Genomic DNA, 24,853 nt, shown 5'->3' on the forward strand with positions numbered 1-24,853 from the left:
TTCGAAAAAATCATCAAATTTTTGAAAATATCCGATTCCTTTATATATATCCGAATATTTTGATATATATGTATATAGCCGATATTTTCAATCCGTGAAAGTTAGGATATTTGGTAAAAATTTTATTGTGGGGGCCCCTTTATTGTGGAGGCCCCGGGGCAGTAGCCCCGACTGCCCTCCCCTAAATCCAGCGCTTCTTAAACCAAGGCTCTGACTCCTAGAATTTCAGAGCCTATGACTCACTATTTTACAACGAAACCAGTTTAATTCCAACTCCGCTACTCCAAATTTGACTCCACAGCAGTGGTAGAGTTGCAAACTTAGAGAGAAAACAGCCAACTCCAACTATGACTCCTTTACTCCAAAATGAGTTGACCCTGAGTCCTCAGCCCTGGTTTACACACTTCGAAATTCTCAGATGTTGCTGGTATTATTCATGAACTCATAATTACTTTATTTAGCAGTAAGTTACCGTCCCTAAGCCACTGCTATGGCAGAACTACATACAATATACCAGACAACGCGGTTTTCGCATCCTGAGACTGCAATTTTGTTCTTATTAGAACTCTTCAATCAGGAATAGTGAATAACCGAGCTTGAGGCTGATGTCACCTCATTGAACCTGAGATTGCTAACAAACTGGTAGATAAAGTGACTTAATCTCACCAGCGAGTGTCCGCAGCATGGTGCAGTCCGACTTGTGAATTGAAGGCAAAGCTTGGGTATGTAGCAGTAAGTTACCTCCCCTAAGCCAGGGCTAAGCCAGAACTATGTGCAGTATAGCAGACAACCCTGTTATCTCATCCTGAGACTGCAGTTTCGCTCTTATTAGAACTCCTTAGCCAGGACTCAGTCATTATTACCTCTACAAAAACAAGATTATTATAATGAATAAATTTTTTGATAATGAAGGGGAGATAGAATTAAAAAATTCCTTTTCTTCTTTTTGACTGTTTTCATTAATAAATATATGAACTTTTAAGCTTTATTTCTGATTATTCCCAATGCTCTTTATAGATTGCTGGTATTGCTAGTGTCATGTGGGCTTTGAGTGTTCTTGCCTTTCTCTTCAGTGATGCCTTGTCAATGCCTGCATATGCTAATCCTTTGATGCTAGTTTTGCTCCTGCTTGCATTTCTATTAAATCCAACCAGAACATTACGACACCATGCAAGATTTTGGCTTTTAAGAGTTCTGGTATGAGAAATTTTACCTTTTTATCTCTAAGAATGATATTGGTTGTTTATTTTTTATTACCTTATGTGCAAGGGTTGCAAGTTTGTCGCTCCCCAAATTCCTGCGTTGATTTCTGTGATTTTTAAAGTGTTTTCCTAAAATCTGCAACTTTTTCAAAATGCCCTGATTTGTGAAAAAATAGTTTCAATTTAAGATTTCTTTTATTATTTTTTATAACTTTTTTATTTACATTTTAATAACAATTCAGGGCCATTCCAATGAAAACAGTAATTTTGTCCTGCACGTGATGCTTCATATATTTTATTTAAAATAATAATTTAAAAGGGTAATGAACAACTTTTTTTTGCTTAACAAATTACAAACGTAAGTGTGATTTCTTAAGCAAAAAATTTTGTCATTTTTTAAAAAAATATTTCTTATCAATGAAATATGTGAACCGTCACACGTGGAACAAAGTGACTACTTTTTCATGGAATGGCCTAACACATAATTTTTCAACAGTTTCAACTAATATTCCTCAACATATGAGATATGTTTGGTTTACATTTGAACCTTTGTTTTCAATTTTTTAGATTAATAGAGCAAAAATATTAACTAATTCATACATCATTTGGATGTCCTGCATGTGACTCATGCGAACATATTAAATTTTAAATAACGAAATTATTTAATAAAAAATAACTATCAGGAGCATCTTTGTATGAAATGCAAAGATTGAAAAATGTGCATACCCATGTTTAATTAAAATATTAAGAGACATAACAAAATGTTGGTGAAATTTAAACATCTGATTGTCCCGCACGTAACGATAGAATGGCCATTCATATTCTTCTGAAGTTTTCAAAATTATTATTATGTGGGTGAAACATTTGAAAGTGTAGATCAGTAGCAAAATAACAATAAAAATTGTATGGAGATAAGCCCCTTCATGTTAAGAAAGGCTTCACTTGACAGTTACCACTGTTTGTGAGCGATTCCATATCTTCCTTGAAATGCAAAAGACAGGAAAGTCAAAAGATTCTATATGTTAAAAACAGAAAATATGTTAATTTCTGTACATAAACTGCAATATTTTAAATAAAATAGCCGATTGTTTGAAAAATTTTAGGAAGCAAATGTAAAATCTATGAGCATTAGGAATCCTGTAAAGTTTCGTAGTAAGGAAAAACTTTGAACCTACATTTTGAAATCCAATAACAATGAACAGATTTCAGAACCTTTTTTTTTTTAGCATTCTATAGATTTTTTATGGAATAAAAGTAATTGCTATGTTTTCTTTAACATTAATTCTAGGGTCGAATCATAGCTGCTCCTTTTTTTCATGTTGGATTTGCTGATTTCTGGCTTGCTGATCAACTTAATAGTCTTGTTCCTGTTTTGGTAGATTTTCAGTATTTTGTTTGCTTTTATATCTACCATTTTGACTGGGCAGTAAATACAGGTAAGTTTTACAGCAAATCTTTGCAATTTATGTAAATTTTATCGATCATGTAAGTACAATCAAACTTCCATATGTTGAAACAACAAACTGATGGGAAAAATTTGATGTATGGAAATTTTGATGATTAGAAGCAACCTTAAATTTGCTATAATTATTCCCAAAACATTAATGATAAAGCTATTTTTTTGTACAGAACTCCATTTCTAATTTACATGCAAATCATATTTTATGGATATTTGTAATTAAAGAATGGATTAATAAGAAAAAAATATTGGATGCAAACAAAAAAAGAGGAAAAATAATCATCTCTTTAAAAACAACAGTCCATACTGTGGTTTCTGTGATCATAGTTAAGCTTTTTTTCAAAAAAAAAAAAAAAAAAAAAGAAGGAAGAAAGAGAGAATTACTAATGGTAAAGCCACCCATATGCAAAATTTTAAGGGGGGCTCAAAAATTTTCCCAATGGTTTCACAGAATATTTTCTCCATAGAAGCCGCTTTCAGTACAGATTACAGATATTGAAATTTAACATTTTTATTAACTCATTCATTAATGGCTGGAAAAGAAATTTTTATACATTTTTGCAAAGAAAACAGCACTAAAAGCAAAGAAGTTCTCATTTCTAAGGGGGGGGGGCTTAAGCCCCCACTTGCCCCCCTGTATGGGTGCCCTTGACTAATGGTTTTGCTAAACAATTTTTTTTTGCGAAATGTTCATCAGAGAAATGTTTGCCATTTAATCAACCTCCTTAAACCTTGATCAGGAATATTGACTGCAAACTGAAGGCCAGGACACATTGTTTCAAAGGCCTCATGCATTTTGTTTTTCTGCTTTTACAGATTATCGCCAAAATTAAGCAGATTTAGGAGTGAGAAACAACCATCATATGACAAAAATAATTGCAAGAAATTGGTTTTACAAGACAGGCCACAACTGAAACTTAAAAATAAATTGAAGAAATCGAGTAATTGCCAAGTGCAAGAAGCTGCAGATTTGTTTTTCAGTCCTTTTAACCTTAGATGACACGTGTAGTTCATAGTGGTCCTTACTAAACTTCCTTTTCTCCTAACCTTAATTTTTGTGAGGCAAACAGCCTAAAATAGAATACAGTCGGGGAGTAACTTTTCATTCAATAAAGTTGTAATCATGTGCAAATAAATACTCAAAAAATTTGTTGAACCTTTAAAAGTGAGTCTTTAAAAATTATATGTATATCTTATTCAATTTGTTTCAAAATCCTATGTTCAAACTTTCATTTGAAGATATAATTTCAGTGCTCCTAATTCTAACCTTTCATGTATAAAATGTTACAAAATAGCAATATTTTAAAAAATTCATTAAGAAAATGTTGCTAGCATAATTAATCAGCTTGTTATTTGATCATGCGTTGAACGTTAAGCAGCTCTTTTTTTTTTAAATCTTGGTAAATTTATTCTAGATATTAATCTTTCTTTGGAGCTTACATTGTTCTTGAGAGGTTTCATTTTCCTCTATATTTTCCAATGGTTACACTTTGTTAAAATCTTAATCTTTAAAAGTTAACTTAAAAATACTTTTTATCCCCTTTTTTTTAAGAATTTATATCCCATTTTTCTGTAATGACAAACTGAACATTATTTTTTACCAAAATTGTTATTCTTTGAATAATAGTTATTTCCCAGTGAAACCCTATCCAAATAAATTTATAAATATGGTCTTTATATTAAACATAACAAAAATTTTTTAAAGCAAAAATTTGATCGTGTTCAACAAGTCAAACAAAGGCCTTAAATTTTTTCACATAATAAATGTACTGTTAATAATTGTAGATCGGTTTGTTTTCATTGTGTGATAGCTATTATGTTTCTAAAATATAAAAATTATTCATTTAGATTCAAATAAATGTGTTGATGACATTGGAATGATATCAAGACCAATTGTAGCTTGTCTTCCTGCTTGGTTTCGATTTGCTCAATGTTTGCGACGTTATCGAGACACCAGGGAAGCATTTCCACATCTTGTCAATGCAGGAAAATATTCCACAACATTTTTTAATGTTGCATTTTCATCCCTTTATGTATACACCAAAGGTGTGTTGTAATTGTGTATTCATTTGTTAATTGTTTTAAAATGCTTTAAGTTGTATGATGTTTTGAGTGTGATAAATTATGTTCATCTCTTTAAGCCCTTGATAAAATTCAACCTTTATTTAAAAATAAGTTGTATGTACTTAAATGCACTTTGGTTAGTTAATTATATTTTCAAAATTAATGAAAATATTTAAAAATCAATATAGGAGTACTTTCCTTGTGGCATTCTTATTTTCTAGGATTTTTATTATGGATGTCCCAAAATGACAAAAAGAATATTTGTGTCTAATTTTTTTATCAAACCAGTTTAAATGTTCTTCATGTGTTGCAAATGATAGTTAAAAGTTCTGTTTGTAATTGTACATTTATCTGACTGTCTTAAATTTCTAAAATGAATATTGAGTTAAAGTATGGGAGGCTCACGTTTTCCAGAAATTATCATGCTTAATCTTGCAGTCGTAGAATAAGGTAGAAGGTTGAAGTTTATCACAATTTAAAACAGTTTCCTTGTTGCAGCAAATACATTAAATTTTTTTTAGATAAATGTTTGGTCAGATTTGAAGGTTATAATCTTATTTTAAACATAGTGTTTCTTTTCAATTATTGTAGTATTTTGAAGTTTGTTTTAATTTGACACATCAGTAATAAATAAAATAGAATATGAAAGATAATAAGATTAATCGTTTAATATAGACAATAATGAAGTAATGATAAGTGGATCACTATTATCTTGCAATTATCTTCAAGCATTGAAAGATTATTAATTCAAGTAAATTTAATACAATTTATCATAGAATTTTAAAGTAGTGTGTGGTTACAAATACTTAATTCACAGCTATTCAAACATTTTTTTATTGGTTTGATTATTGATTGCTAGAGTTTTATTTTTGAAATTTACTTTTCAATTTCAGATGATTATGGTTCTACGTGGGAAAATCCTTTCTTTTACCTTTGGCTAGTTTTTGGCGTCATAAGCTCCATATACACCTACATTTGGGATGTGAAAATGGATTGGGGTTTGTTTGATGCAAACACTGGTGAAAATAAATTTTTGAGAGAAGAAATTGTATATTCCTCACCTGTAAGTTTTATGATCATTAAAATGGCTGTGTGTTTTCTGTCTGTCAAACAAAAAAAGTAAGCCAGTTGTAATAAAGTAATTTGATCTTGCTTTTAAGAGATTGAGTTTTTGGAAGGGAAAAACAGGCAAATGCATCAGAATTAGAGGTATGACCTGTAATCATCACATCATCCCACAATAAACTTTCAGATAGACTCTGTAAGGTAGATCAAAATCCTCTGTGGTGTCATGATGACTGGTCATGAAAACTGTTCTTTATTGCCTGGTGACTAACCCTGAAAAGTATTAAAAGTGCCAGCACAACCAATGACGACCTATGATCAGCATCCTCCCCCCCTTTATTCATTTTTAAAGCTGAATAAGTTGATCATCAACCCCCCTTCCCCATTCTATCACAAGGCAAGTTCATATTTCTAGTTGTTCCGCAAATCAGGATGGCAAGATTAGAGCAACAACTGTGTTTAGTTTTAGCACTGCAAGCCTTCATTAAGAAAAAAAAAACATCAAGAATTTTCCTCATAACTGAATTGAACAATATTTTTTTTTATTTTTTCTGTTCACAATATTTTCTTATTTGTGTATTAATGTTACAAGTTAAATTTTTTTTCCCGTGTTCCATTCATAATGAAATAAAAACTCTGGATTAAGAAACCTGGGAGAACTTTCTTATAACCAGTTATAATATTATTTAGAAAAATCTTTGATTTTCAACATTGAACATCAATGATTTTTTTTTTCTTTTTGGTTAGTCAACAAAGATTTTTAATAGTATTTAAATATTTTTCTAAAGAAAAGATGTTGTACATTCTTTGTAAACTCTTGATTTGAAAACCTTTTTGTGATAAAACTTTCACTGCAATTCATCTTTGAGCTCATTCAAAACTTTCATTGCATAAAAGGTTTATCTATAAGGTCCTATCATATAATGATAGATGTAAAACAAGATCTTTTAGAATGTAAATGACATAGAAGAATAATAGAAAATAAATGATAAAACCCAAGATGTTTTGTGAATTGAAAGGTCAGATTGCATTTGAAATTATGTACTGACAAAATCTTTTCTTTCGGGCAATTTTGTGTATTATCCTTTTCTTTCTTAATTTATTTTTTGATAATTTTTCTCTTTTTTAAACTAGAATTTCTATTACTTTGCCATTGCTGAAGATTTTTTCTTGAGATTTGGTTGGACCATTTCAGTATCACTGACAGAGTTAGACATAATCCATTCAGATATTATGGCCACTGTATTAGCTCCACTGGAAGTTTTTAGGTTAGTATTAATGTTCTTTTTATGTATTTAAGCATTTCATATTGTAACTTGAAATAATTCATATTTTAATTGGTGAAATATTTGTGTGCCCTTAAAACCTTCTAGAATTGTAACAGAAAAAGGAAAAGAAGACTATTTAGAAAAGCATAATTCCTATATTTTCTTAGTATGGCAAATATTACGTTCTTAGAATGAAATAATTATCCGTATTGTATGTATATTTGCTAAATGTAGTAAAAATATCAGGAGCGTACTCAACACGTACAAAATCTCTCATGTTGTGTGTTCAGAATTTTCTACATTGGATGTTCAAGCCAAATAATACTCTCTACTGCCTTTCAGTAAAAGTTGTTCAAAAACGTTTAGGAGTCATCTTGTAATTTTTTTTTTTTTAAGTTTAAAATTCATTTTTCCTGCTTCTCTTTGTTTACTTTAAAACGGGAAAAAAAGAATGATAAGAAGAATTAAAATGTCAGTATTGGCAAATGATAAAATAAAACTTACAAACATTGAAAAGCCAAAATAATGAATTGTTGAAAAAATAAGGGCAGACATTGCATTACTGTTTGATTAAGTATAGTTTCCACCACATTTAGAAATAAAATATGACATAAAGTTAGCTTTATAAATAAGAAATTAGGTATTTCAGTATAAAAAAAGCTATGAACAAGCTAGTTTTATTCTTTAGGAAGTCCAAAATTAGAAATGAATGTTTTAAATCGAGCATTTTATGTGATATAGATTAGTTTTTATTTTAGTATTGGTCTTTTTAAACATTTTGAAATTTGTAATTGCAATGTTTTAGTACAAAAAAAAAAAAAAAAAAAAAAAAAGTAACTTTTTTTTGAAGATTTTAAATTTACTGGTGGTCAGAAAATAATCCATTATCAAGTTTTCTAAATGGCTTAGTTGTTCAAAGATTGAAGAGTCAAACTTCCATTGGAGTACATGCATCATTTCCACTTTTTCTTATAATATTCACTTGTATCATCTTAGTAACTAATGGTGATTCTTCAATTTCATCTCTTCAATTTTTCCACACCTACACATTAAGAAAATTGATGATATGACACCCAAAAAATCTGAAAGAGATCAGCTAGAGTTGAGTTGGGAATAAGAGACCAAAGTATACAGTTATTTCTCCACAATAATAATTTTTAATTATATAGCCATATCAAAAAAAGATTGATTCCATAACCTAACAGTCAAGTGATGGGGGAAAAAATCAATTTCATCATCCTCATATCTATAATTGCCAATAATTGAGTAATGCTGACGTCACCAACAACGAAACTCACACTACGGCATGATAATTTGATAAGAATGAAGAAACAAAAAAGTGGTCAACAGCTAAATGCTATCTACTTTTCTCCGCACACACCCCACCACTTAGCTGTAAGCCTTAGGTTCCACCGTCCGGGGGGTCCGCGTAGCGGGCCCCCCGCACGGCTGAGTGTGACAATCGATGGTCATCTAACGACCAAACGGCACGACCTTGAGGGTCACGGATTTGGACAAAATTCTAGCTATAGGTCCATTCCCACTAGATATGAGGGCAAGTAAAGCGGTTTGACTGCATAGGCCCTAGTTTCTCTGCAACGAGGGTCCAAATTTGCTAGTTTGGCTGCAGAAATGCTATGGCGTTTCCATTGGAATTTCAGAATTCGACACTATGTTCGATCTCCCAACACATTGGCATCTTTTGTTAGTAAATTGAGTATGAGGGAGAACACAGATTTATTTATGAGCATAATCTAAGTTATTTGGAAAGTTGAAACGATCTTGAATTTTTGTACTTTAGTGTGTCATGTGCAATAAATCAGAGCTTTTTCTCTTCTGCCATTTTTTGCTTATCAATGTGGGATACCTTTGATAGCAGACGATAAATATCCAGTTCAAGTAATTGTTTTTATTAGCAAACGATAAATACTTTTTACTAGCAGATGATTAATATAAAACGAAATTAATTAGTTCCATTTGCAAACGATAAATATCCTGTAACTATGTTATTTTGGTATTCAAGTTAGTGAAATTAAAAGTAGTTGCCAATATGAATTTGAGAACCGTTTATTAAAAATTAGTATTCAAAGTAATTAATTTAAAGTTAAGCATGCAAACGGCTCATACTGCAGTACAATAGTAGAAAAAGCGATAAAAATGTTAATTTTAATGGTAACTCCATTGCATTTCTGGGTCAAAATTATCAACTTTGGACACCCGTTGCTGCAGAACTAGGACCTATGCAGTCAAACCGCTTTACCTGGGCTTATACCTAGTGGGAATTGACCTATATCTAGGATTTTGTCCAAATCCCTGACCCTCAAGGTCGTGCCGTTTGGTCGTAAGCCACGGACAGTCTTGGTGCTTATTACGCTGGGGAAGGTCCCCGTGCTGGGCGTCAGCCCAGGAGTTTAGGGTTCATCCACTGGAGTTCGAGTTAAAATTTCAACTATAAAAATATTACCAAACAGGCAGTTGCTTCATTCAAATGTCGAAACAATTTTCACCCGTCATATCATGTCTGGCGATTTTCTAGTTCAATAAATTCCTTCAAAATAAATTCTCTGTTGTAATCTAGAGAATAAGAAATGAATAATTACCTTTATGCTGCAAAAGTAACAATAGATTTGTTACTTTGCTGCATGAAGTGAAGGAACTGCCATTTTCTAGTTTAATAAATTCCTTCAAAATAAATTATCTGTTGTAGTCTAGAGAATGAGAAATGAATAATTACCTTTATGCAGCAAAGTAACAATAGAAAAAACAAAATTGTAAATACAGAAATTGTCAGCAGATTGCAGATGCGCATTTTTAAGGGTTCCTTGAAACCTCAAAACACCTGTCTGCAATCTGTTGCTAATTTGTGCATTCACAACTTTGTTTTTCCTTTTGTAGTAGAGAATTTTTCCAATACTTAACCGTTGTGAATGTTTTGAAATTCTTTTAATAAATTCAATAGATAATAGTTGTGGAAGTATTTTCCTTTCAGAAGAGTAAAAATTAGCATTTTGTTATGATTTTTGACACCAAGTATAATTCTCACCTTTCGTTACTTTTAATCTTACTGTGATGTAAAAATCATAATATTCAGTGTAGATCTTTTTGGTTGACACTTTTAATTAATAGTAAATATAATTGGGAGCCAGTTGCAGTGACTCACACAACTGAGGGGTCCAGGGGGGCCGGGAGCGGGGGTCCCATAGCTCTTGCCTTTTTTAACCCCCGACACACAAAGGAAGGGGGTTATAAGTTTGACGTGTGTGTGCGTGTGTATCTGTCTGTGACACTCTAGCTCTTAAACGGATGGACCGATTTTGAAAAAATTTTTTTGTTTGAAAGGAGAGTTGATCTAGAGTGTTCTTAGCTGGGTTGCGTCTTCGGATGACCTTAATTAACGAAGATATTAATTAAAAACCTCTGAAAGGTTTTTCAAGATTGTTGCAGTGAAAATATATTTAAAAATTTTAAAATTCAGTATCAAAATAAAGAGGATGTTTTTCTGCGGGTCTGATGGAGTATGTTTGGAACTTCCATGTTATATAGGATTTGAATTATAATGCTTTTTAAAGCAGGTTTTAAATATGGCTAAGCTTTTATTCAGCGATTAGTAACCAAATTCATTGTTGGCCGATAAAGAAAGTAAAAGCTGAGATTTTAAATTTTAATTTCTATTTGTTAACAAATAAAATACTTATATACAATTGATTTTAACAGTATAAGGCTTTTAAAAGGATTTTCAATTTTCCCTTTTGATTTTCATTTGCGACCCAGTCGTGAGTTTTTAAAATTTTTAATTTTAGTTACTTTTTCAGAATTGATTTCGGTTCCATGCATTTAGATTTAGCGCATGGGATAATTTCAAACAAAGGCAACAGTAATTTCAGTTCTAATAAGGGAAAAAATAAAATCCTCATGTTAAATTTTTTTTAAAGATATTGTGCATTTTTCTTATAATAAATTACCTTTTAGAAGAAGAATATTGATCATAAATGATTAAATTGTAACAACTATGTTTTTAGTTTTGTAATTACAGATGGAAAGGAGATTCTTTGGACTTAAATACATATTTTAATTATGAGAAATGTAAAAGCATAATTTTTTTTTGCTTTCTGGTTATTTAAGTGTGTTTCATTAAATAAAGCTAATTATTATTCAACAGCTTATTTTTTGCTCTTCTTCGTTCTCGGGAACTAGCCCAGTAAATTTGGGATTTTTTGCACCACAAATTTATAATTTAGAAATATTTTCAGACTTACTTCCTCATAGCATGTAGAGTAAATCCTGAAAAGTCCCCTAAGTTTGTATGTGAGCTTCCATCCAAAATGACGGATCAAAGATGGCCGACTAATACTTTTTGCCTTAATCATAACTATGTCAAAAACAAAGATTTTTTAGTTCTAAAAAAAAACTTGTATGCTCTAAAATGTAATACTGTTTCGATATATACCCTAAAATAACCAATAAAAAAGCTCAGACAATTGTTTTGACTCCAAAAGCTAAACTTACTATTTTCTACGTATTATGCATTAAAACAAATAAGCTACTAAAATTAATATTTTTTATGGTATTCTTTTTAAAATATTAACTGCAAAATGATTGATGTATTCCATTTATTGAATAACCAAGTAGCTTTCATTCCATTTCTGAAAGAAATTTTGCTAGTTCTAGCTTTCGGATGAGCATATGATAATGGAAAAAAAGTGAAGTTATAAAAAATTTAAAAAAAAAAAAAAAAAAACTTGCAGAATATCACTTATTTAGTACTATAAAAACTGACATGTAATATCTTCTTGAAAAACATGTAAAGAGTGTCAGTAAAAATCTAGAAAAAAAAGCATCATCATTCAATATCATCATCCTCATCTTCAAAACTGGTGCACAGAAATACAGAAATTAAATTTTTACATGTTTCACCAAAATAATGCATGCAAAACTTGGAACGTGCATCTGTGTGAACTTGGTGTGCATTTTCATTGGCATCTAGATCAGTCTCACATAATTTCCGGTTATTTATAGTCGCAAAACATTAAATGCGGAATTCCTTCGGAAGCTTCAGGAAGTGACAAGAGTGTTGTGAATAGTCCACCTTCTTTCATAATGCATCCCCATTTAATTTGATTCATGTTTTTCTCAAGCCGTTGTTGTACATCTGGGATAAACGCAAAATGGATGTTGCGAAACTGCTGCACTTGTGGGTGGAAGTTACCAAACTTTAAATTTTAAAGAAAGAGTTTTAGTTACTTAATTATTATTATAGCAGTAGTAAGATGTCTAGTTGTTACTACCACCAAAAAGATGTCCCCACAACACTTCTGCAATCTGGGTGACCTTTTCTGGATGGATCAAGCTGGAAACTACTGAGCTGTGAGATCAGAGAAAGCAGTTTGAGATTTTCTTGTAGCAACTTGAAAGCACAAGATTTACCCTTTCTAAACGTAGCCGACATGGAGTCACGTCCAGTGGCTGCGTGGAGAAAAAGAAGAGTATCCTTCAAGGGACCCAAGGCTTCTTGTACTTTCAATACATTGAAACTTTTTTCTTTGTACTAAATTGGTTTGAGGGTAAAAAGTACAGTGATGTCCCAGACATTCCTCTTTCAATTAGAATCGAGAGCAGATCTGTATAAGTACCTGTTTCTGCGGCTGGTCTGGAGCTGTTCTGTCATGTTTTGATTGCAGTTGAGCAAATTAATACATAGGCGTCCCAATCCAGTTGTACAATAGTGATTCCTTCTAATCAGAAGTATTCCATCATAATTTGAATTAATCTTGATTTGTTCTCAGAATTCCGCAAAAAGTAAGTCTATTTTGTGGTTGTCATTACATTTTCTTCAAAAAGCAATAGTCTCAGACACTTTCAGCATTACCCTTCTTTGTTTCTTCACAGTGTTAGTTGGTAATGCACCAGTGTATCCATTAAAAACCAAAACTTCACATAAAGACAAGTTTTTTCCTGAAGAAACTTGACGTATTTCAGGCATATGTCTTTTATTTCTGACTCATCCCATGCCAACGTTTGCATGTGCATAAGAAATCCTTTTTCTGTAATGCACAAATAGATTGGTGGCGACTTAAGAGAAGGCTCTACTTGTTTAATGATAGCTGCAACACTTGATTTTTTATCCTTCCTCAGAAGCCCCTGATCAAAAAGCGAGGAAAGTTGAGGGCAAATTTTTATGGTTGAGTTAAAATTTTTGTTTTATTTGAGCACAGCTACAATCATGGCGAAAAGCTGTGAAAGACTGAGCAGAACGCTCAGTTCTTAATAATAACCTCCCCCCTCCCTCCGAAGTTTAACTTCCAACTCCCCAAAAGAACTTCCTAAAATTGAAAGCAGTAATTTTCACGACGTTTTTATCCATTGTGACATAATTATATGGAAATATATTTTTAAAAAGTATTCTTAAGTATCTATTTGCTACCTAAAATGCACAAAAAATATGATTTTGAGATAATAATGATCTTTTTTATTGAAAATAAAAGTGTTAAACCATTTTTGACGATTTTTTATTGTTACTGTGAGTGTTTTTTTTAATTTTTCACTTAATATCAAAAAAGGAATTTGTAAGCATTTAACGATGTATGAAAGTTTTAAGAGGCTAAGCAGATCAGCAACGAATTTTTCAAAAGGAAAATTTTGCATTTCAGACAAAAAACACAATTTGTAGACCATATATGTTTATAGCTTTTTATGAGGAAAGGTCGGTAAAATGCTAGTATCAATTAAAAAGAGTACGAAGCATTTTTCAAAATTGAAGAATAAAAACTGATGACTAAGATATAAGTGAAAACGTTTTTAAAAAATACCAAAAACGTTATTTATTTTAATTTTTTTTTATGTTCTGCAATATATCACATAAAACATAGAAATTTCAGTTTTTGGTGTCAAAACAAATGTTTGAAACTTTTTATTGGTTATTTTAGATTATGTATTGAAGCAACATTACTTCTAGAACCTAGAGGTTTTTTCAGAACTGAAAAATCTTCATTTTTACCACACACACACACACACACACACACACACACACACATATATATATATATGTAAATATATATATATATATATAGAGAGAGAGAGAGAGAGAAAAAGAGAGAGAGGCAAAATGTACCAGGCGGCCATCTTTGATCCGCCATTTTTGATAGAAGCTCATGTGGGAACTTAAGGAACTTTTCCGGATTCGTTCTACACATATTCAGGAACTTATCATGAAAAATTAGGCTAATTATAAATTTGTGGTACATTGACCCTATTTTTGGCATAAATTTACTGGGCTAAACCGATAAAATCAATTAAATATGTTAGACGGCATATTGGGGTATGATATAGGAATGGGACTTTTGATCTTGGAACCTCCCCTCGCAAAATTCCTGTGTGCACCACTAGCCAGTCCAAATTTATTTTTTCAACTCTAAAAATGTTTTGAGATTTTTTCTACATTGTATTTTACTTTTGAATCTCATTTTGAAATTTGCTGAAAAATAGTTTGAACATGTATATAAGCATAAAATAATTCATAATTTTCAATGGATCAATTTTAGGAGGTTTTTTTGGAATTTCTTTCGTCTGGAAAATGAACACCTGAATAACTGTGGTAAATTTCGAGCAGTGCGAGATATTTCTGTTGCTCCTTTAGATTCTAGTGATCAGTCTCTTTTAATACGCATGATGGACGAACCAGATGGTGTTATCAACAGAAGAAAAAAAGAGAGAAAATATCCAAAGTAAGATTTCCTTTTTTTAGACTTCTTTAGAATGTAATTTGCCAACATCAATGATTTGCCCGATTGTGTCAATCTATTTAAAGGTAAAAGTGTCTCATTTTTGCCAAATTTTGAAGAACTATTAAAAGTAAATGCTTCTAATAACTTTTGCATTAAAGGGGATACATTGGAAATTTGCAGAGTATTGAGTTAAAAGTTTTTTTTTTTTTTTTTATAGAATGGAATGCATTATGTGACTATACTGCTGTGGGCAGGTAAATGGCAGTATCTGCAGAAATGAGTTTTCGAGATGTTTGAAGAAATGTGTGTTGGATTCAGTAATAACAATAGGGAAATGTTGGAATTAGACTTGTTTTTTTCAGCAGAAACCAAATAAGCAAGCTTGTACAATAAAGCTGACGTACAACAGATGACAAAAATGCAAAACAATGAAAAATTTGCAGTTTCAGGCCTTTATCTGCCCTCGGCAGTATGCTATCATATGTTAATATCTGTCTGTGGAAAAATTTGTTTTGCTCAAGGGTCATTCCATACGAAATGAGCAAAATTCGCAAAAAAGTGGTGGTCGCATGGTAACAGATTTTTATGAAATTTGGTATACAGGTTCCTTTTATGCCTATATAAAAATGTCTAAAATATTTTTGCTTAAATTTTTTTATTTGAATAGTTACATGCGATTGAAAATTGGTCAAATTGAACAGCATTCTCTTAAATGCTAAATGTTGCAGTTTTGAAGGCTTGTATCTTATGAACTATTTAATGAAAACATAAAAGTTATATGTTGTTGTGATCTATGGAGTAGGGTAATTAATCTGATGTCAGTAAAATTTTCAAAGTTATTATAGTTAACTTTTAACCGAGTTTCAAAAACTGAAAATATTTCAATTTTCTCATAATTAAGCATTTTTTTTTAAAATCTCAATCTTTAAGGAATGCATTAGCTTTGATGAAATTAATACCCAATAATGTGCTAAGTATAATAAAAGAAATACCTTACTTTTGAAGATGTATTTTAACTCCTTTGTCTCCAAAATCAGTTTTAAACTTAGTGACATTTTGTAAAATAATGATTTTCCCCTTAACATAGACACAAAAATTCAAATGAGGGAAAATTCAGAGAACTTCAAAACTTTACAAGAATATAGAGTTGTGTTTCTACTATTTGCTTGAAGAAACTCGAAATTGGTTTTTGATTTCCAAACGTAAAATAAAATTCAGAAAAACAGCATTTTCTTTGTGTTTTATGGGTCAATTCATACAGGTTCGACAGATGGGTGCGCTCGACCATTTTTAAATTTTTTGAAATTCATGTCCCTAAAAGCTGGATGTGAAAGATGTTTAAAACCACTTTTATTTTTTCTCTCAACTGGACCTTTGATTTTTTTTAGAGGTCATCAAAAGTGATTTTCGTAGTCAAAAATGGGACTTTTAGAGCTTTGCATTTTGGCCAAAATCTATTTGAATTACATTTATGACAGTTAATTTAACGCTTTGATGTTAAAGTGCATAAATTGATAGTCTTACATGCTGAGTTACGTAGCAGTAAGTTAATAATTAAAATAATGGCAACAGGTTAAAGTTCAGGGTCAAATGTAAACATTTTACTCATTTCAAAGGGAGATAACTCGCGTAGGGGATGGAAACACAAAATGAAATACGGCAAAAACTAATCACTGGAACCATGCTAAAAAGAATATGTAACTGTTGCTGTGTGTTTGTGCACCCTTTATAGATTACAATCCCTCAAAAATCGGAAAACTGACAAAAATGACATTTTTAGACCCCTGTAAACCAAAAGGGGATGGATTTAAAATAAAATTTCTTGGCCAATTGAATATTCCATTCAAGTACTCTACATGTTATACATATTGTTTTTTGTATTTGGTTTGTAAAAAAGATACAGGTCTTTAAAATTGAGCAATTTTGCTAGTTAGTTCACACACTAAAACAGAAATAAAAAGTGTGAAAACTTCATTGCACCTTCTTAAATTATGTATATTGTGCCCCATATAATACATTATTCTGAAAAAACATATTGTATTTTTCAAAATAATTATTTTAATTTTATAACTTAGAAATATTTGAACATGAATGAGTAGTTGATACTGTATCGAACCTGTATGGATTGACCGTTATGTGAAATTACGAGAATTCAAAAAACTAGATAAACGACTCAGTGATGCAAAAGCAAGCATATCTAACATTTTTTTCGATTTTTAAAAAATGTGCATTTTAGCAAGTACTTCATAAACATGCTTTTGAGAAAATGAAACACGAAAGAAATGGTTAGTTTTGCTAAACTTACAATAAAAAGAACAAACTAATGAAATTTTGCCTTAGTTCAAGTTACTCTAGTAACAAAAATACGCTGATACCAATGATTAAAATTTAGTAGCATCTAAAAGACACTTCAATATGTTCCGTTAAAAAACTTGAGTAAACTAAGAGCATTCCCTTATCTTCAAAAAAACATCTGAAATAGAGGAAAAAATGGAATTTTCGATTTTTAAAATACGATTTCGTCATCAAGAAATTCATAAACAATTACTAAATTAGAGCAGATAGTTAGTTATAGATAGTTTTTCAATCTGAACCATTTTTACTGTTATTTTTTCATTAAAAGAGCTAGAAGAGTGATTTGAAATCTGAAGTAAACTGGCAAAATTTCAATATTTGTTAATATTTCAGATTCAAAAAAAGATCCGAATAAATTTTACTTTGATCTTTCCCAATAGAGATTTGTTTATAGAATGCGGAAATATTTATCTTTTAAGTGTACGTTTATAACTTATGGAGTTATTGAGTCACAAACTGGCAGCAATGAACTCTGAAAATTTAGGCTTAGCGTAAGCAACAACTTCTAATTTCAATAACAAAGCAACAAACAGTTTTTAAACTTCCATACTTTGCATTCAATCATAGATATGCATGGTTTACCTAAATAAAAATTTTCATTGAAATCTGTGACATGTCAGCCACTGCTGATTTGCTCATTTCGCATGGAATGACCCTTAAACAACATTTTGTAGTATGAGCAGTGTTGTAGTTGGGAAGAGTGCAGAAGTACCCTATGCCACAAAATATTTGATTTCTTAGTTCGAAAATAATGCTAATGTAATATAAACTGGTTTATAATCACCTTTTCTTTGGGTAAGTCCATTCAAACCAAAAGGTAAGTTTCCCTCAATATATTTTTTTCTCAAACTATGACTATGAGTGCAAGTAAGAGTGAAACAAGTTATGCTTGTAAAGTGAGGTTTCACTGTAGTAGCAGTGGTATTCCCATAGGGAATTACGCTCCATTTACGCTGTATTCTCTCAAACATTTTTTAGACATATCGCGTATACCCTTAAAAAAATAGATAGGAACATCACTGTGCAGTTGTACAATAAGGCTGTGGTGTCCTGATCATGGGTGCAAGACCTTCCGTCTCAGGACGGATTTCCGTCTTGACAAAATTTCCGAGACGAAGGTCGGGACGGAAAGAAATTCAATGACTTTCTTTTAATTTTGAATGAAAAAAGAAAAATTGAGTGTTTGAAAAATATGCTTTAATATTACTAGACCGTTCCATAACCACGAATTTACATCGACATTCTCTCGGTTTTCCGCCATGTGCTTGTTTTGTTTGCAACGTACTTTTGGAGCAGTGGCTTTTCGGCTCGCGCCGTTTGACTTTTTTTAAGTATAGCTTTATTTCCAACTCGCTGCATTGCAGACCGAGGAGTTGCTCGCTATGCTCCCTGATTTTTCGAAGCAATCGGCTCTAATTGAAAATTTAGCCTTTTCTCATGCTATTTTTGATCATCCTTTCATTTTTTTCATTTGTGTTTTTTTTTTGCAAACTTTACACACATAAATGAAAATTATGTACGCTCTTAAAATGTCTTAAGAGTTGAATCTGCATCACCGATTGAGAGTGATTGCTGACAAGATGAAATATTTTCGCCACAGCAAAGGGCGTCCACATACCAGGTAAAACAGAAACTATCAAGGATTTTGAAGATTTTAATGAAAATGGGAATTTTGGAAATAATCGAGGGGGGGGGGGGGGAGATTTCAAGCTGGTTGGAAACACCGATGGGCAAACCATTCCTGCATTTTTGACAATGACTTGAGGAATCACTAAATTCTAATGCCATTGATTCGAACACTCGCTAGAGTGGAAATATGGGTGGGGGGAGGGAGAGAAAGGAAAGGAGAAAAATAACGGCAGCACGAGTTTGCGAAAAAATGCTGCTCTTGCAAAGAGGGTAATCTGTCTGCAAATTAACCCACGATACTGAGGTCTTAAAACGTTGATATCTTGGACAATCTAGGGGGGGGGGAAGGGTACTCACGGGTTACAGTATAAAATATCGAAAATCTGAATTGAAAATATTTTTGAAGCTAGGAGTGGTTCGATATTTCTCCAGTGCGAACTCTTAAAAATTTAAAAGCCAAAAAGTTTTAGGCTGTCTCTAATGATATAAAACTGTGTTTTAAAAAGAATCGAAGACTGGAGTCTTAAAAACACTAATTTAGGCAATCTTTGGTGAATTTATGAGAGATGGTTTTGGTGTTCTAACATGAAAATGTTTTGTAGCTGATGTATTAAAAACTATTTGAGGCTATACTTAAATGACTTAAGTTAAAGGGCATTTGCGACCCTCTCCCGAAAACTGTTTGTAATTGAAGTCTTGAATCTTTTAGGCTGTCTTTGGCAATGTCAAGAGGGAGGGAGGGGGCTCTCTTTAGGCGAAATTCCGAAACTGGAGTCTTAAAAGCGCAACTTTGGACCGTCTTGGGGTTCGGGGTTCTCCTTTCCCAAAAAATATTCAAAGCTGAAATATTCAGAACTCAGCTTTAGGTAATCTTTGGAAGACTTAAGAAGAGGGAATTCCAAGGCTTTCTCTCAATACGTTTCAGAATTTAAATTCTTAAATCTTCGGTGATGAAAAGGGGAAACCGCAAATTTTAGTAAAATTTAATGAACTTAGAGGAAAGAGTTCGGGGGGGGGGGGGGGGTCTCTCTCCCCGAAGTATTGAAATGCTATTTTGGCTATTTTTGAGTGAGTTAAGAGTTAGGGAATTCAGGGGTCTTTCTCGAAACATTTTCGAAATTGAAGTCTTAAAACTTTGGGTTGTCTTTGGCGATGTTTGGAAGGGAGTTGCTCTCTCAATAGAAAAATAAATCTTAAACAAAAACTTACACTGCGTTTAGTAAACACAATGAGAGGGGGGGGGGGTATTCCGCACCCCCAGCCCGAAACATTTTAGTTTCTAAAATTTTAAGAGCTTTGTTTTGGGTTACTTTGGATGACTTAAGGGGGAAGGGTGTAGGAAGATTTTTTCAAAAAGTTTCCAAAATTAAAATATTAAAATTTTTAGGCGGTCATAAGTAATGCTTATAGGTAAGAGGGGTGCTATTCCCCCCTACAAAACAATTTAGAAAGTGAAGCCTTAAAAATTGAAATTTAGGACATTTGTGGTGAACTCAGAGGAAGGGGTTCGGGAGTTCTCTTCCGAAAATTCTTTGATGCTGAAATATTTAACAGGGGCGTAGCTAAGGGGGGGGTTTTGGAGACAACCCCCCCCCCGAAAAGTTAGTCTCAAAAAAAAGAGAAAAAGAAGAGAGAAGAGAAAGAAAAAAAAAGAAGAAAAGGGAAAAATTCCAAGCGATTATACATATATATATATATATATATATATATATATATATATATATATATATACTAATATATGTATATATATATATATATATATACATATATTAGTATATATATATATATATATGTATATATTTATATATTCTTTATATATATATATATATATATATATACATATTCTTCTTATATATATATATATATATATATATATATATATATATATATATATATAAGAAGTAACACCCCCCCCCCCCGAAAGTCGGGTCTAGCTATGCCACTGATATTTAAAGCGCCACTTTAGGCTATATTTGAGTGCCTTAAGAGGGATGCGATTCGGGAACCCTGCCTGGAGTTAGGATTCAGTTCCCCTATTTCTTTTTTAATTAATGAATGTTGGAAAGGGTACCTTATTTAAAAAATATATCTACTTCACTGAAGCGATTTTTTATTGCTAATTTCACCACCTGCTATCTTATAAAAGAATTCTTTTTCAAATGAAGACTGTGGGGGAATGGTGACAGTTCATTATCATTAGTCGACCTTACCCTTCCCCCACCTTTCCTTCTTTTCTAGTTTGTTGGCGCTACCTTGGGTAGACTTTCGAATCAAACTGATTTATGTTGCAAAAGTGAAAATCTTATGTCCTAAGCGATTTTATTGCTACAACAAAAATATTTAGGATCGGCAAAAAACTAATGATGGGGTGCTGCAAACGCTTTTACCCCTTACATTATCCAACATCGTCTAAAATTTGCGTTTTTGAAACTTCAATTTCGAAATATTGCCGAAGGAGGGTTCCTGAAATCCATCCCTTCAATAGTGCATTCAAAAAGCTTATAAACGTTATGAAATTTAAATTACAATTTCCTTTTTAAATCTTCGATTTCGGGAAAGCCCATAGCGTCCCCCCCCCCTCTTTCTTTAATATTTTTTGAAGGTTGCCCAATATTGTGATTTTGGGACTATCAGTTTGAAATAATTGATGTAAGAGTCCCTGAACCCCCCCTTTCCCTGAACTTTACCAAAATGGCCTACCACAGCGTTTTTTGGACTTCAATTTGAAAAAATTTCTGGGGGAGAGCCCCCAGACCCCCCCCTTATTGCCGGATTTTAGATTTTTTGGAATTACGATGTCAAAACACTTAAATATTACAATTTTAAGGCTTAAAATTTAAATCAAATAGATTCCAAAACTTGCATTGTTAAAATCTGAAACATTTATACATACAAATTTTTCCTTAAGCCTACATGTGGGCGGGGGGGGGGGGCGGGGGAGCTGAAAATATTTTCCGTCTTGAACACATCACCAAACTTGCACCCATGGTCCTGATTGATAAGGGGTCAGACTTGGTAACTGGAGGGCCTAGAGTTTGGTGCCAGCCAGTCAAATATTCTCTAAGTTCATTAATAGTGACTGGGACAAGTTAAATATGTTTGAGGTCACAAAGCATGGTTGATAAATTATTATTTTTTTTTGAAAAAACCCAAAAGCCTGTTTTTTTTTTTTTTGGTTTAAACTAGGTTTAACTAGATTTATGGCTGTGATACTTATCTCATTCAAATCTTTGTTTTAATAAGTCTCAAGCGTTCATGTTAGCAAAATTGTGAATTTTTGTATTATACAGCTTTCCAATGCTATTCTAAAAATTTGTTTTTGCTCTTTTCAGCCGAAGGAAAAAATCTGATACCAGAATTCTTGTTGAAGACAATGAAACAGATGATCCAGACATGTGAACACTGTTTGAAATCCTTACTTAAACTACTACTCTTGATCTCTTACATAACAAATATTTTGTCAAGTGATTTTGGAACTTGAAGTTAGTTGAGTATTAGCATAATGATTTTTTTTTTTTGATAAATAGAAAATGTCAGGAGCTTAATAGATATGCTCCTTTTCTTGATACTGAAAACCAGTATGAAATAGGCAAAGTTTTATGAAGTTATTTTAAAATTATTTTCTTTAATAATTGAAATTTAACTAGAAAAAAGATGTTTTAAAAACTAGTAGTAGTATTATTTTAAAATTGACAACAAGAATAATATTTAAAAGGAGCAAATTTAGGAATGCTACAGAAATATCTAATGTGTTTAATAATAGACATCATGCTAGGAAGGCTATTTGTTTATACTAGAAACTTTTATAATAACACATGAAAAAAAAAACAGTATTATTTTCTCTAATATTTTGAAATTCTGGTAAATTTTATTAGTCATCTAAATGTCGAATAGTTTTTCTTTTGCAAGAACCTATTTCAACTCTCTTAAGTTTAATTATAGCTGAAGCATTGATGTAGGAACTCCTACTTTTAAGTAGAGTAAAGAAATCATTCAATGCAGAATAATTCAGAAAAAAGAAGGAAAAATTAAAGAATGTAGTACATGTAGTGCCCTCTTTTTATATCACAGGTTTTATTTTATTTTAACTTCACAGATTTTCCAAACTGTTATTTTTTAGTTGTTAGAGGGAGCCATATTGTTCTATATACAGTAAAACCCCTCCTAACGGACACCCCTCTTATGCGGCCAATTTTTTATCTCCCTGATTCCAAGGCAAAGAACAGTTTTAAACCCTATCCTGCGGACAAAAAATTGTCCTATTAGTGTCGGTATTGGAAGGGTTTTTACTGTATATATATGTATCAGTAATTTACTTAGACTTCGGTGTGCCCCCTCCCCCCCCCCCCATGAGCTTTGGGTTGCAGGGTTTCTATGTACGCCAATGATAAATACATCTATACATATTGCATACATACATTGTTCATTATCAACATTTTAGCTTTTTATTTCATTATAATTTGGAACAGTATTAGAATAACAGTAGTAAAGAGCATAGATAAAGCTCAAATGAGCAAATGATTGCAGACACTAGTTTTAGGATTTCAAAGAATTCCTTTTTCAAGACAAAGAAGTGAGCTTTAGGATGTAAAGTTATGCTTTTCTCGAATGACTTTACATCCTAAAGCTCACTTCTTTGCACTGAAAAAGGGGTTCCTTAAAATCTTGAAACACATGTCTGCTCTCATTTGCTTTATCTACAAGTTTTCCTACTGTTACTTAGCTGCACATAGGTATTTATTTCATTTACTATAAAGATAATTTAAACACACACACATATTGCAAATAAAATACACATGCACTGGTCTCAGGGGTATATCCAAGAAGAGTTTTGGGAATATACCCTACTCACTCAAAACGCACAAAGGTTCCTTTTTTAGCCATAACAAGTGACAAAAAACTAACCATATCTCTTCCCCACACAAAATTTGACCATATACCACCTGGAAAAAAAATTCTGGGTACCCATCCCCACATGGATAATGGCACACTTCCTCAAATGCCTAGGAGCACCCTCCAAATGATATCAAAAACCCTCTAAAATGCGCCCTAGAAGTTTTTAGCTCGCAGTCTGTGCCATCCTGCCCTCCCCCCCCCCCAGTCACAATGGGCTCCCCAGGATTAGAATTTTACTTTTCTTTCTGAATTATCCTGTATTGTCTATGAATGCTTAAGTATAAAGTTTGTTTATCAATTGAAAAAATATTCCTTACCAGGATGAAGAGATTCTCCCATTTTGATCACGATGTGTTCTACACTTTATTCCATCGTGAATGCACAAAACATCTCCAGCATGCCCCTCATCTCAAATTTTTTCAGTGGGACGGAGGTAAAGGGTGTGTACTCGATGTAAATTGTACCAAAAAGCAGCAAAAAACTCACCCACTTACATGTAAATACATAAATTTCTAAAGCCAGGAGGAGGGGGGCAATTTACCCCTCCTGACCCCCCTAAATAATGTGCCTGATCACTAGACATGTTGTTTGAAATGGGTGAATCTTTTCTGTGACACCCAGTGCTGTAGTTGATTGGTAAGATCTAGGGGGATTTGGTTTATTAAGCAGTAAGTTACCACCCATAAGCCAGGGCTAAGGCAGACCAACATGCAATATACTGGCAGCCCGGTTATACAATCCAGAAAATGCAGCTTTATCCTTGTCATGGACTCATCAGTCCGAAATAGACAATAATAACTGAGCTGGAGGCAGATGTCATCTCATTGAAGCTGAGAGTGCCAACCATACCATGAACCATACAGTTTTTGCTGGAGACAGGGTTGCCACGCACCGGGAAAACCTGGAATTGTCAGGGAAAATGAAAATCGCTGAAAATCAGGGAAATGTCAGGGAAAATGAAAAATTGCATATTTCCGATCGTTCTTAGCGCGGCCTGCGGTCTATGACGTCAAAAAAAAAAACTTTCTGCCTTGTTTTTTTCGCCGCCATTCCCTTCCCATTCGTCGTTTTGTCATTCCCCTCTTTCTTCTTCCCCCTGCAGTTCTTTTTATCAACAACTCTGCCATAGGCACGTGCGCCATAGCAGTCGGCGTGCACCATAGCAGTCAGCGGCGGACATGCGCAGAAGGTACT

General features: G+C 32.5%; 1 protein-coding gene across 1 annotated transcript in view; it reads left to right on the top strand.

Annotated features, from left to right (window-relative positions):
* LOC129222196 (xenotropic and polytropic retrovirus receptor 1-like) overlaps positions 1–22,162 on the top strand; it is a 39,765-nt gene extending 17,603 nt beyond the window's left edge. The window contains exons 11-17 of the mRNA XM_054856667.1: positions 1,018–1,197; positions 2,491–2,638; positions 4,510–4,707; positions 5,619–5,788; positions 6,925–7,058; positions 14,597–14,779; positions 22,096–22,162. Of these exons, the coding sequence (XP_054712642.1) occupies positions 1,018–1,197; positions 2,491–2,638; positions 4,510–4,707; positions 5,619–5,788; positions 6,925–7,058; positions 14,597–14,779; positions 22,096–22,162 (1,080 nt within the window). The remainder of the gene's footprint in view (positions 1–1,017; positions 1,198–2,490; positions 2,639–4,509; positions 4,708–5,618; positions 5,789–6,924; positions 7,059–14,596; positions 14,780–22,095) is intronic.
* The last annotated feature ends 2,691 nt before the right edge of the window (positions 22,163–24,853 follow it).

This window comes from Uloborus diversus, chromosome 5, assembly GCF_026930045.1.
Source record: "Uloborus diversus isolate 005 chromosome 5, Udiv.v.3.1, whole genome shotgun sequence".
NCBI lineage: Eukaryota > Metazoa > Arthropoda > Arachnida > Araneae > Uloboridae > Uloborus > Uloborus diversus.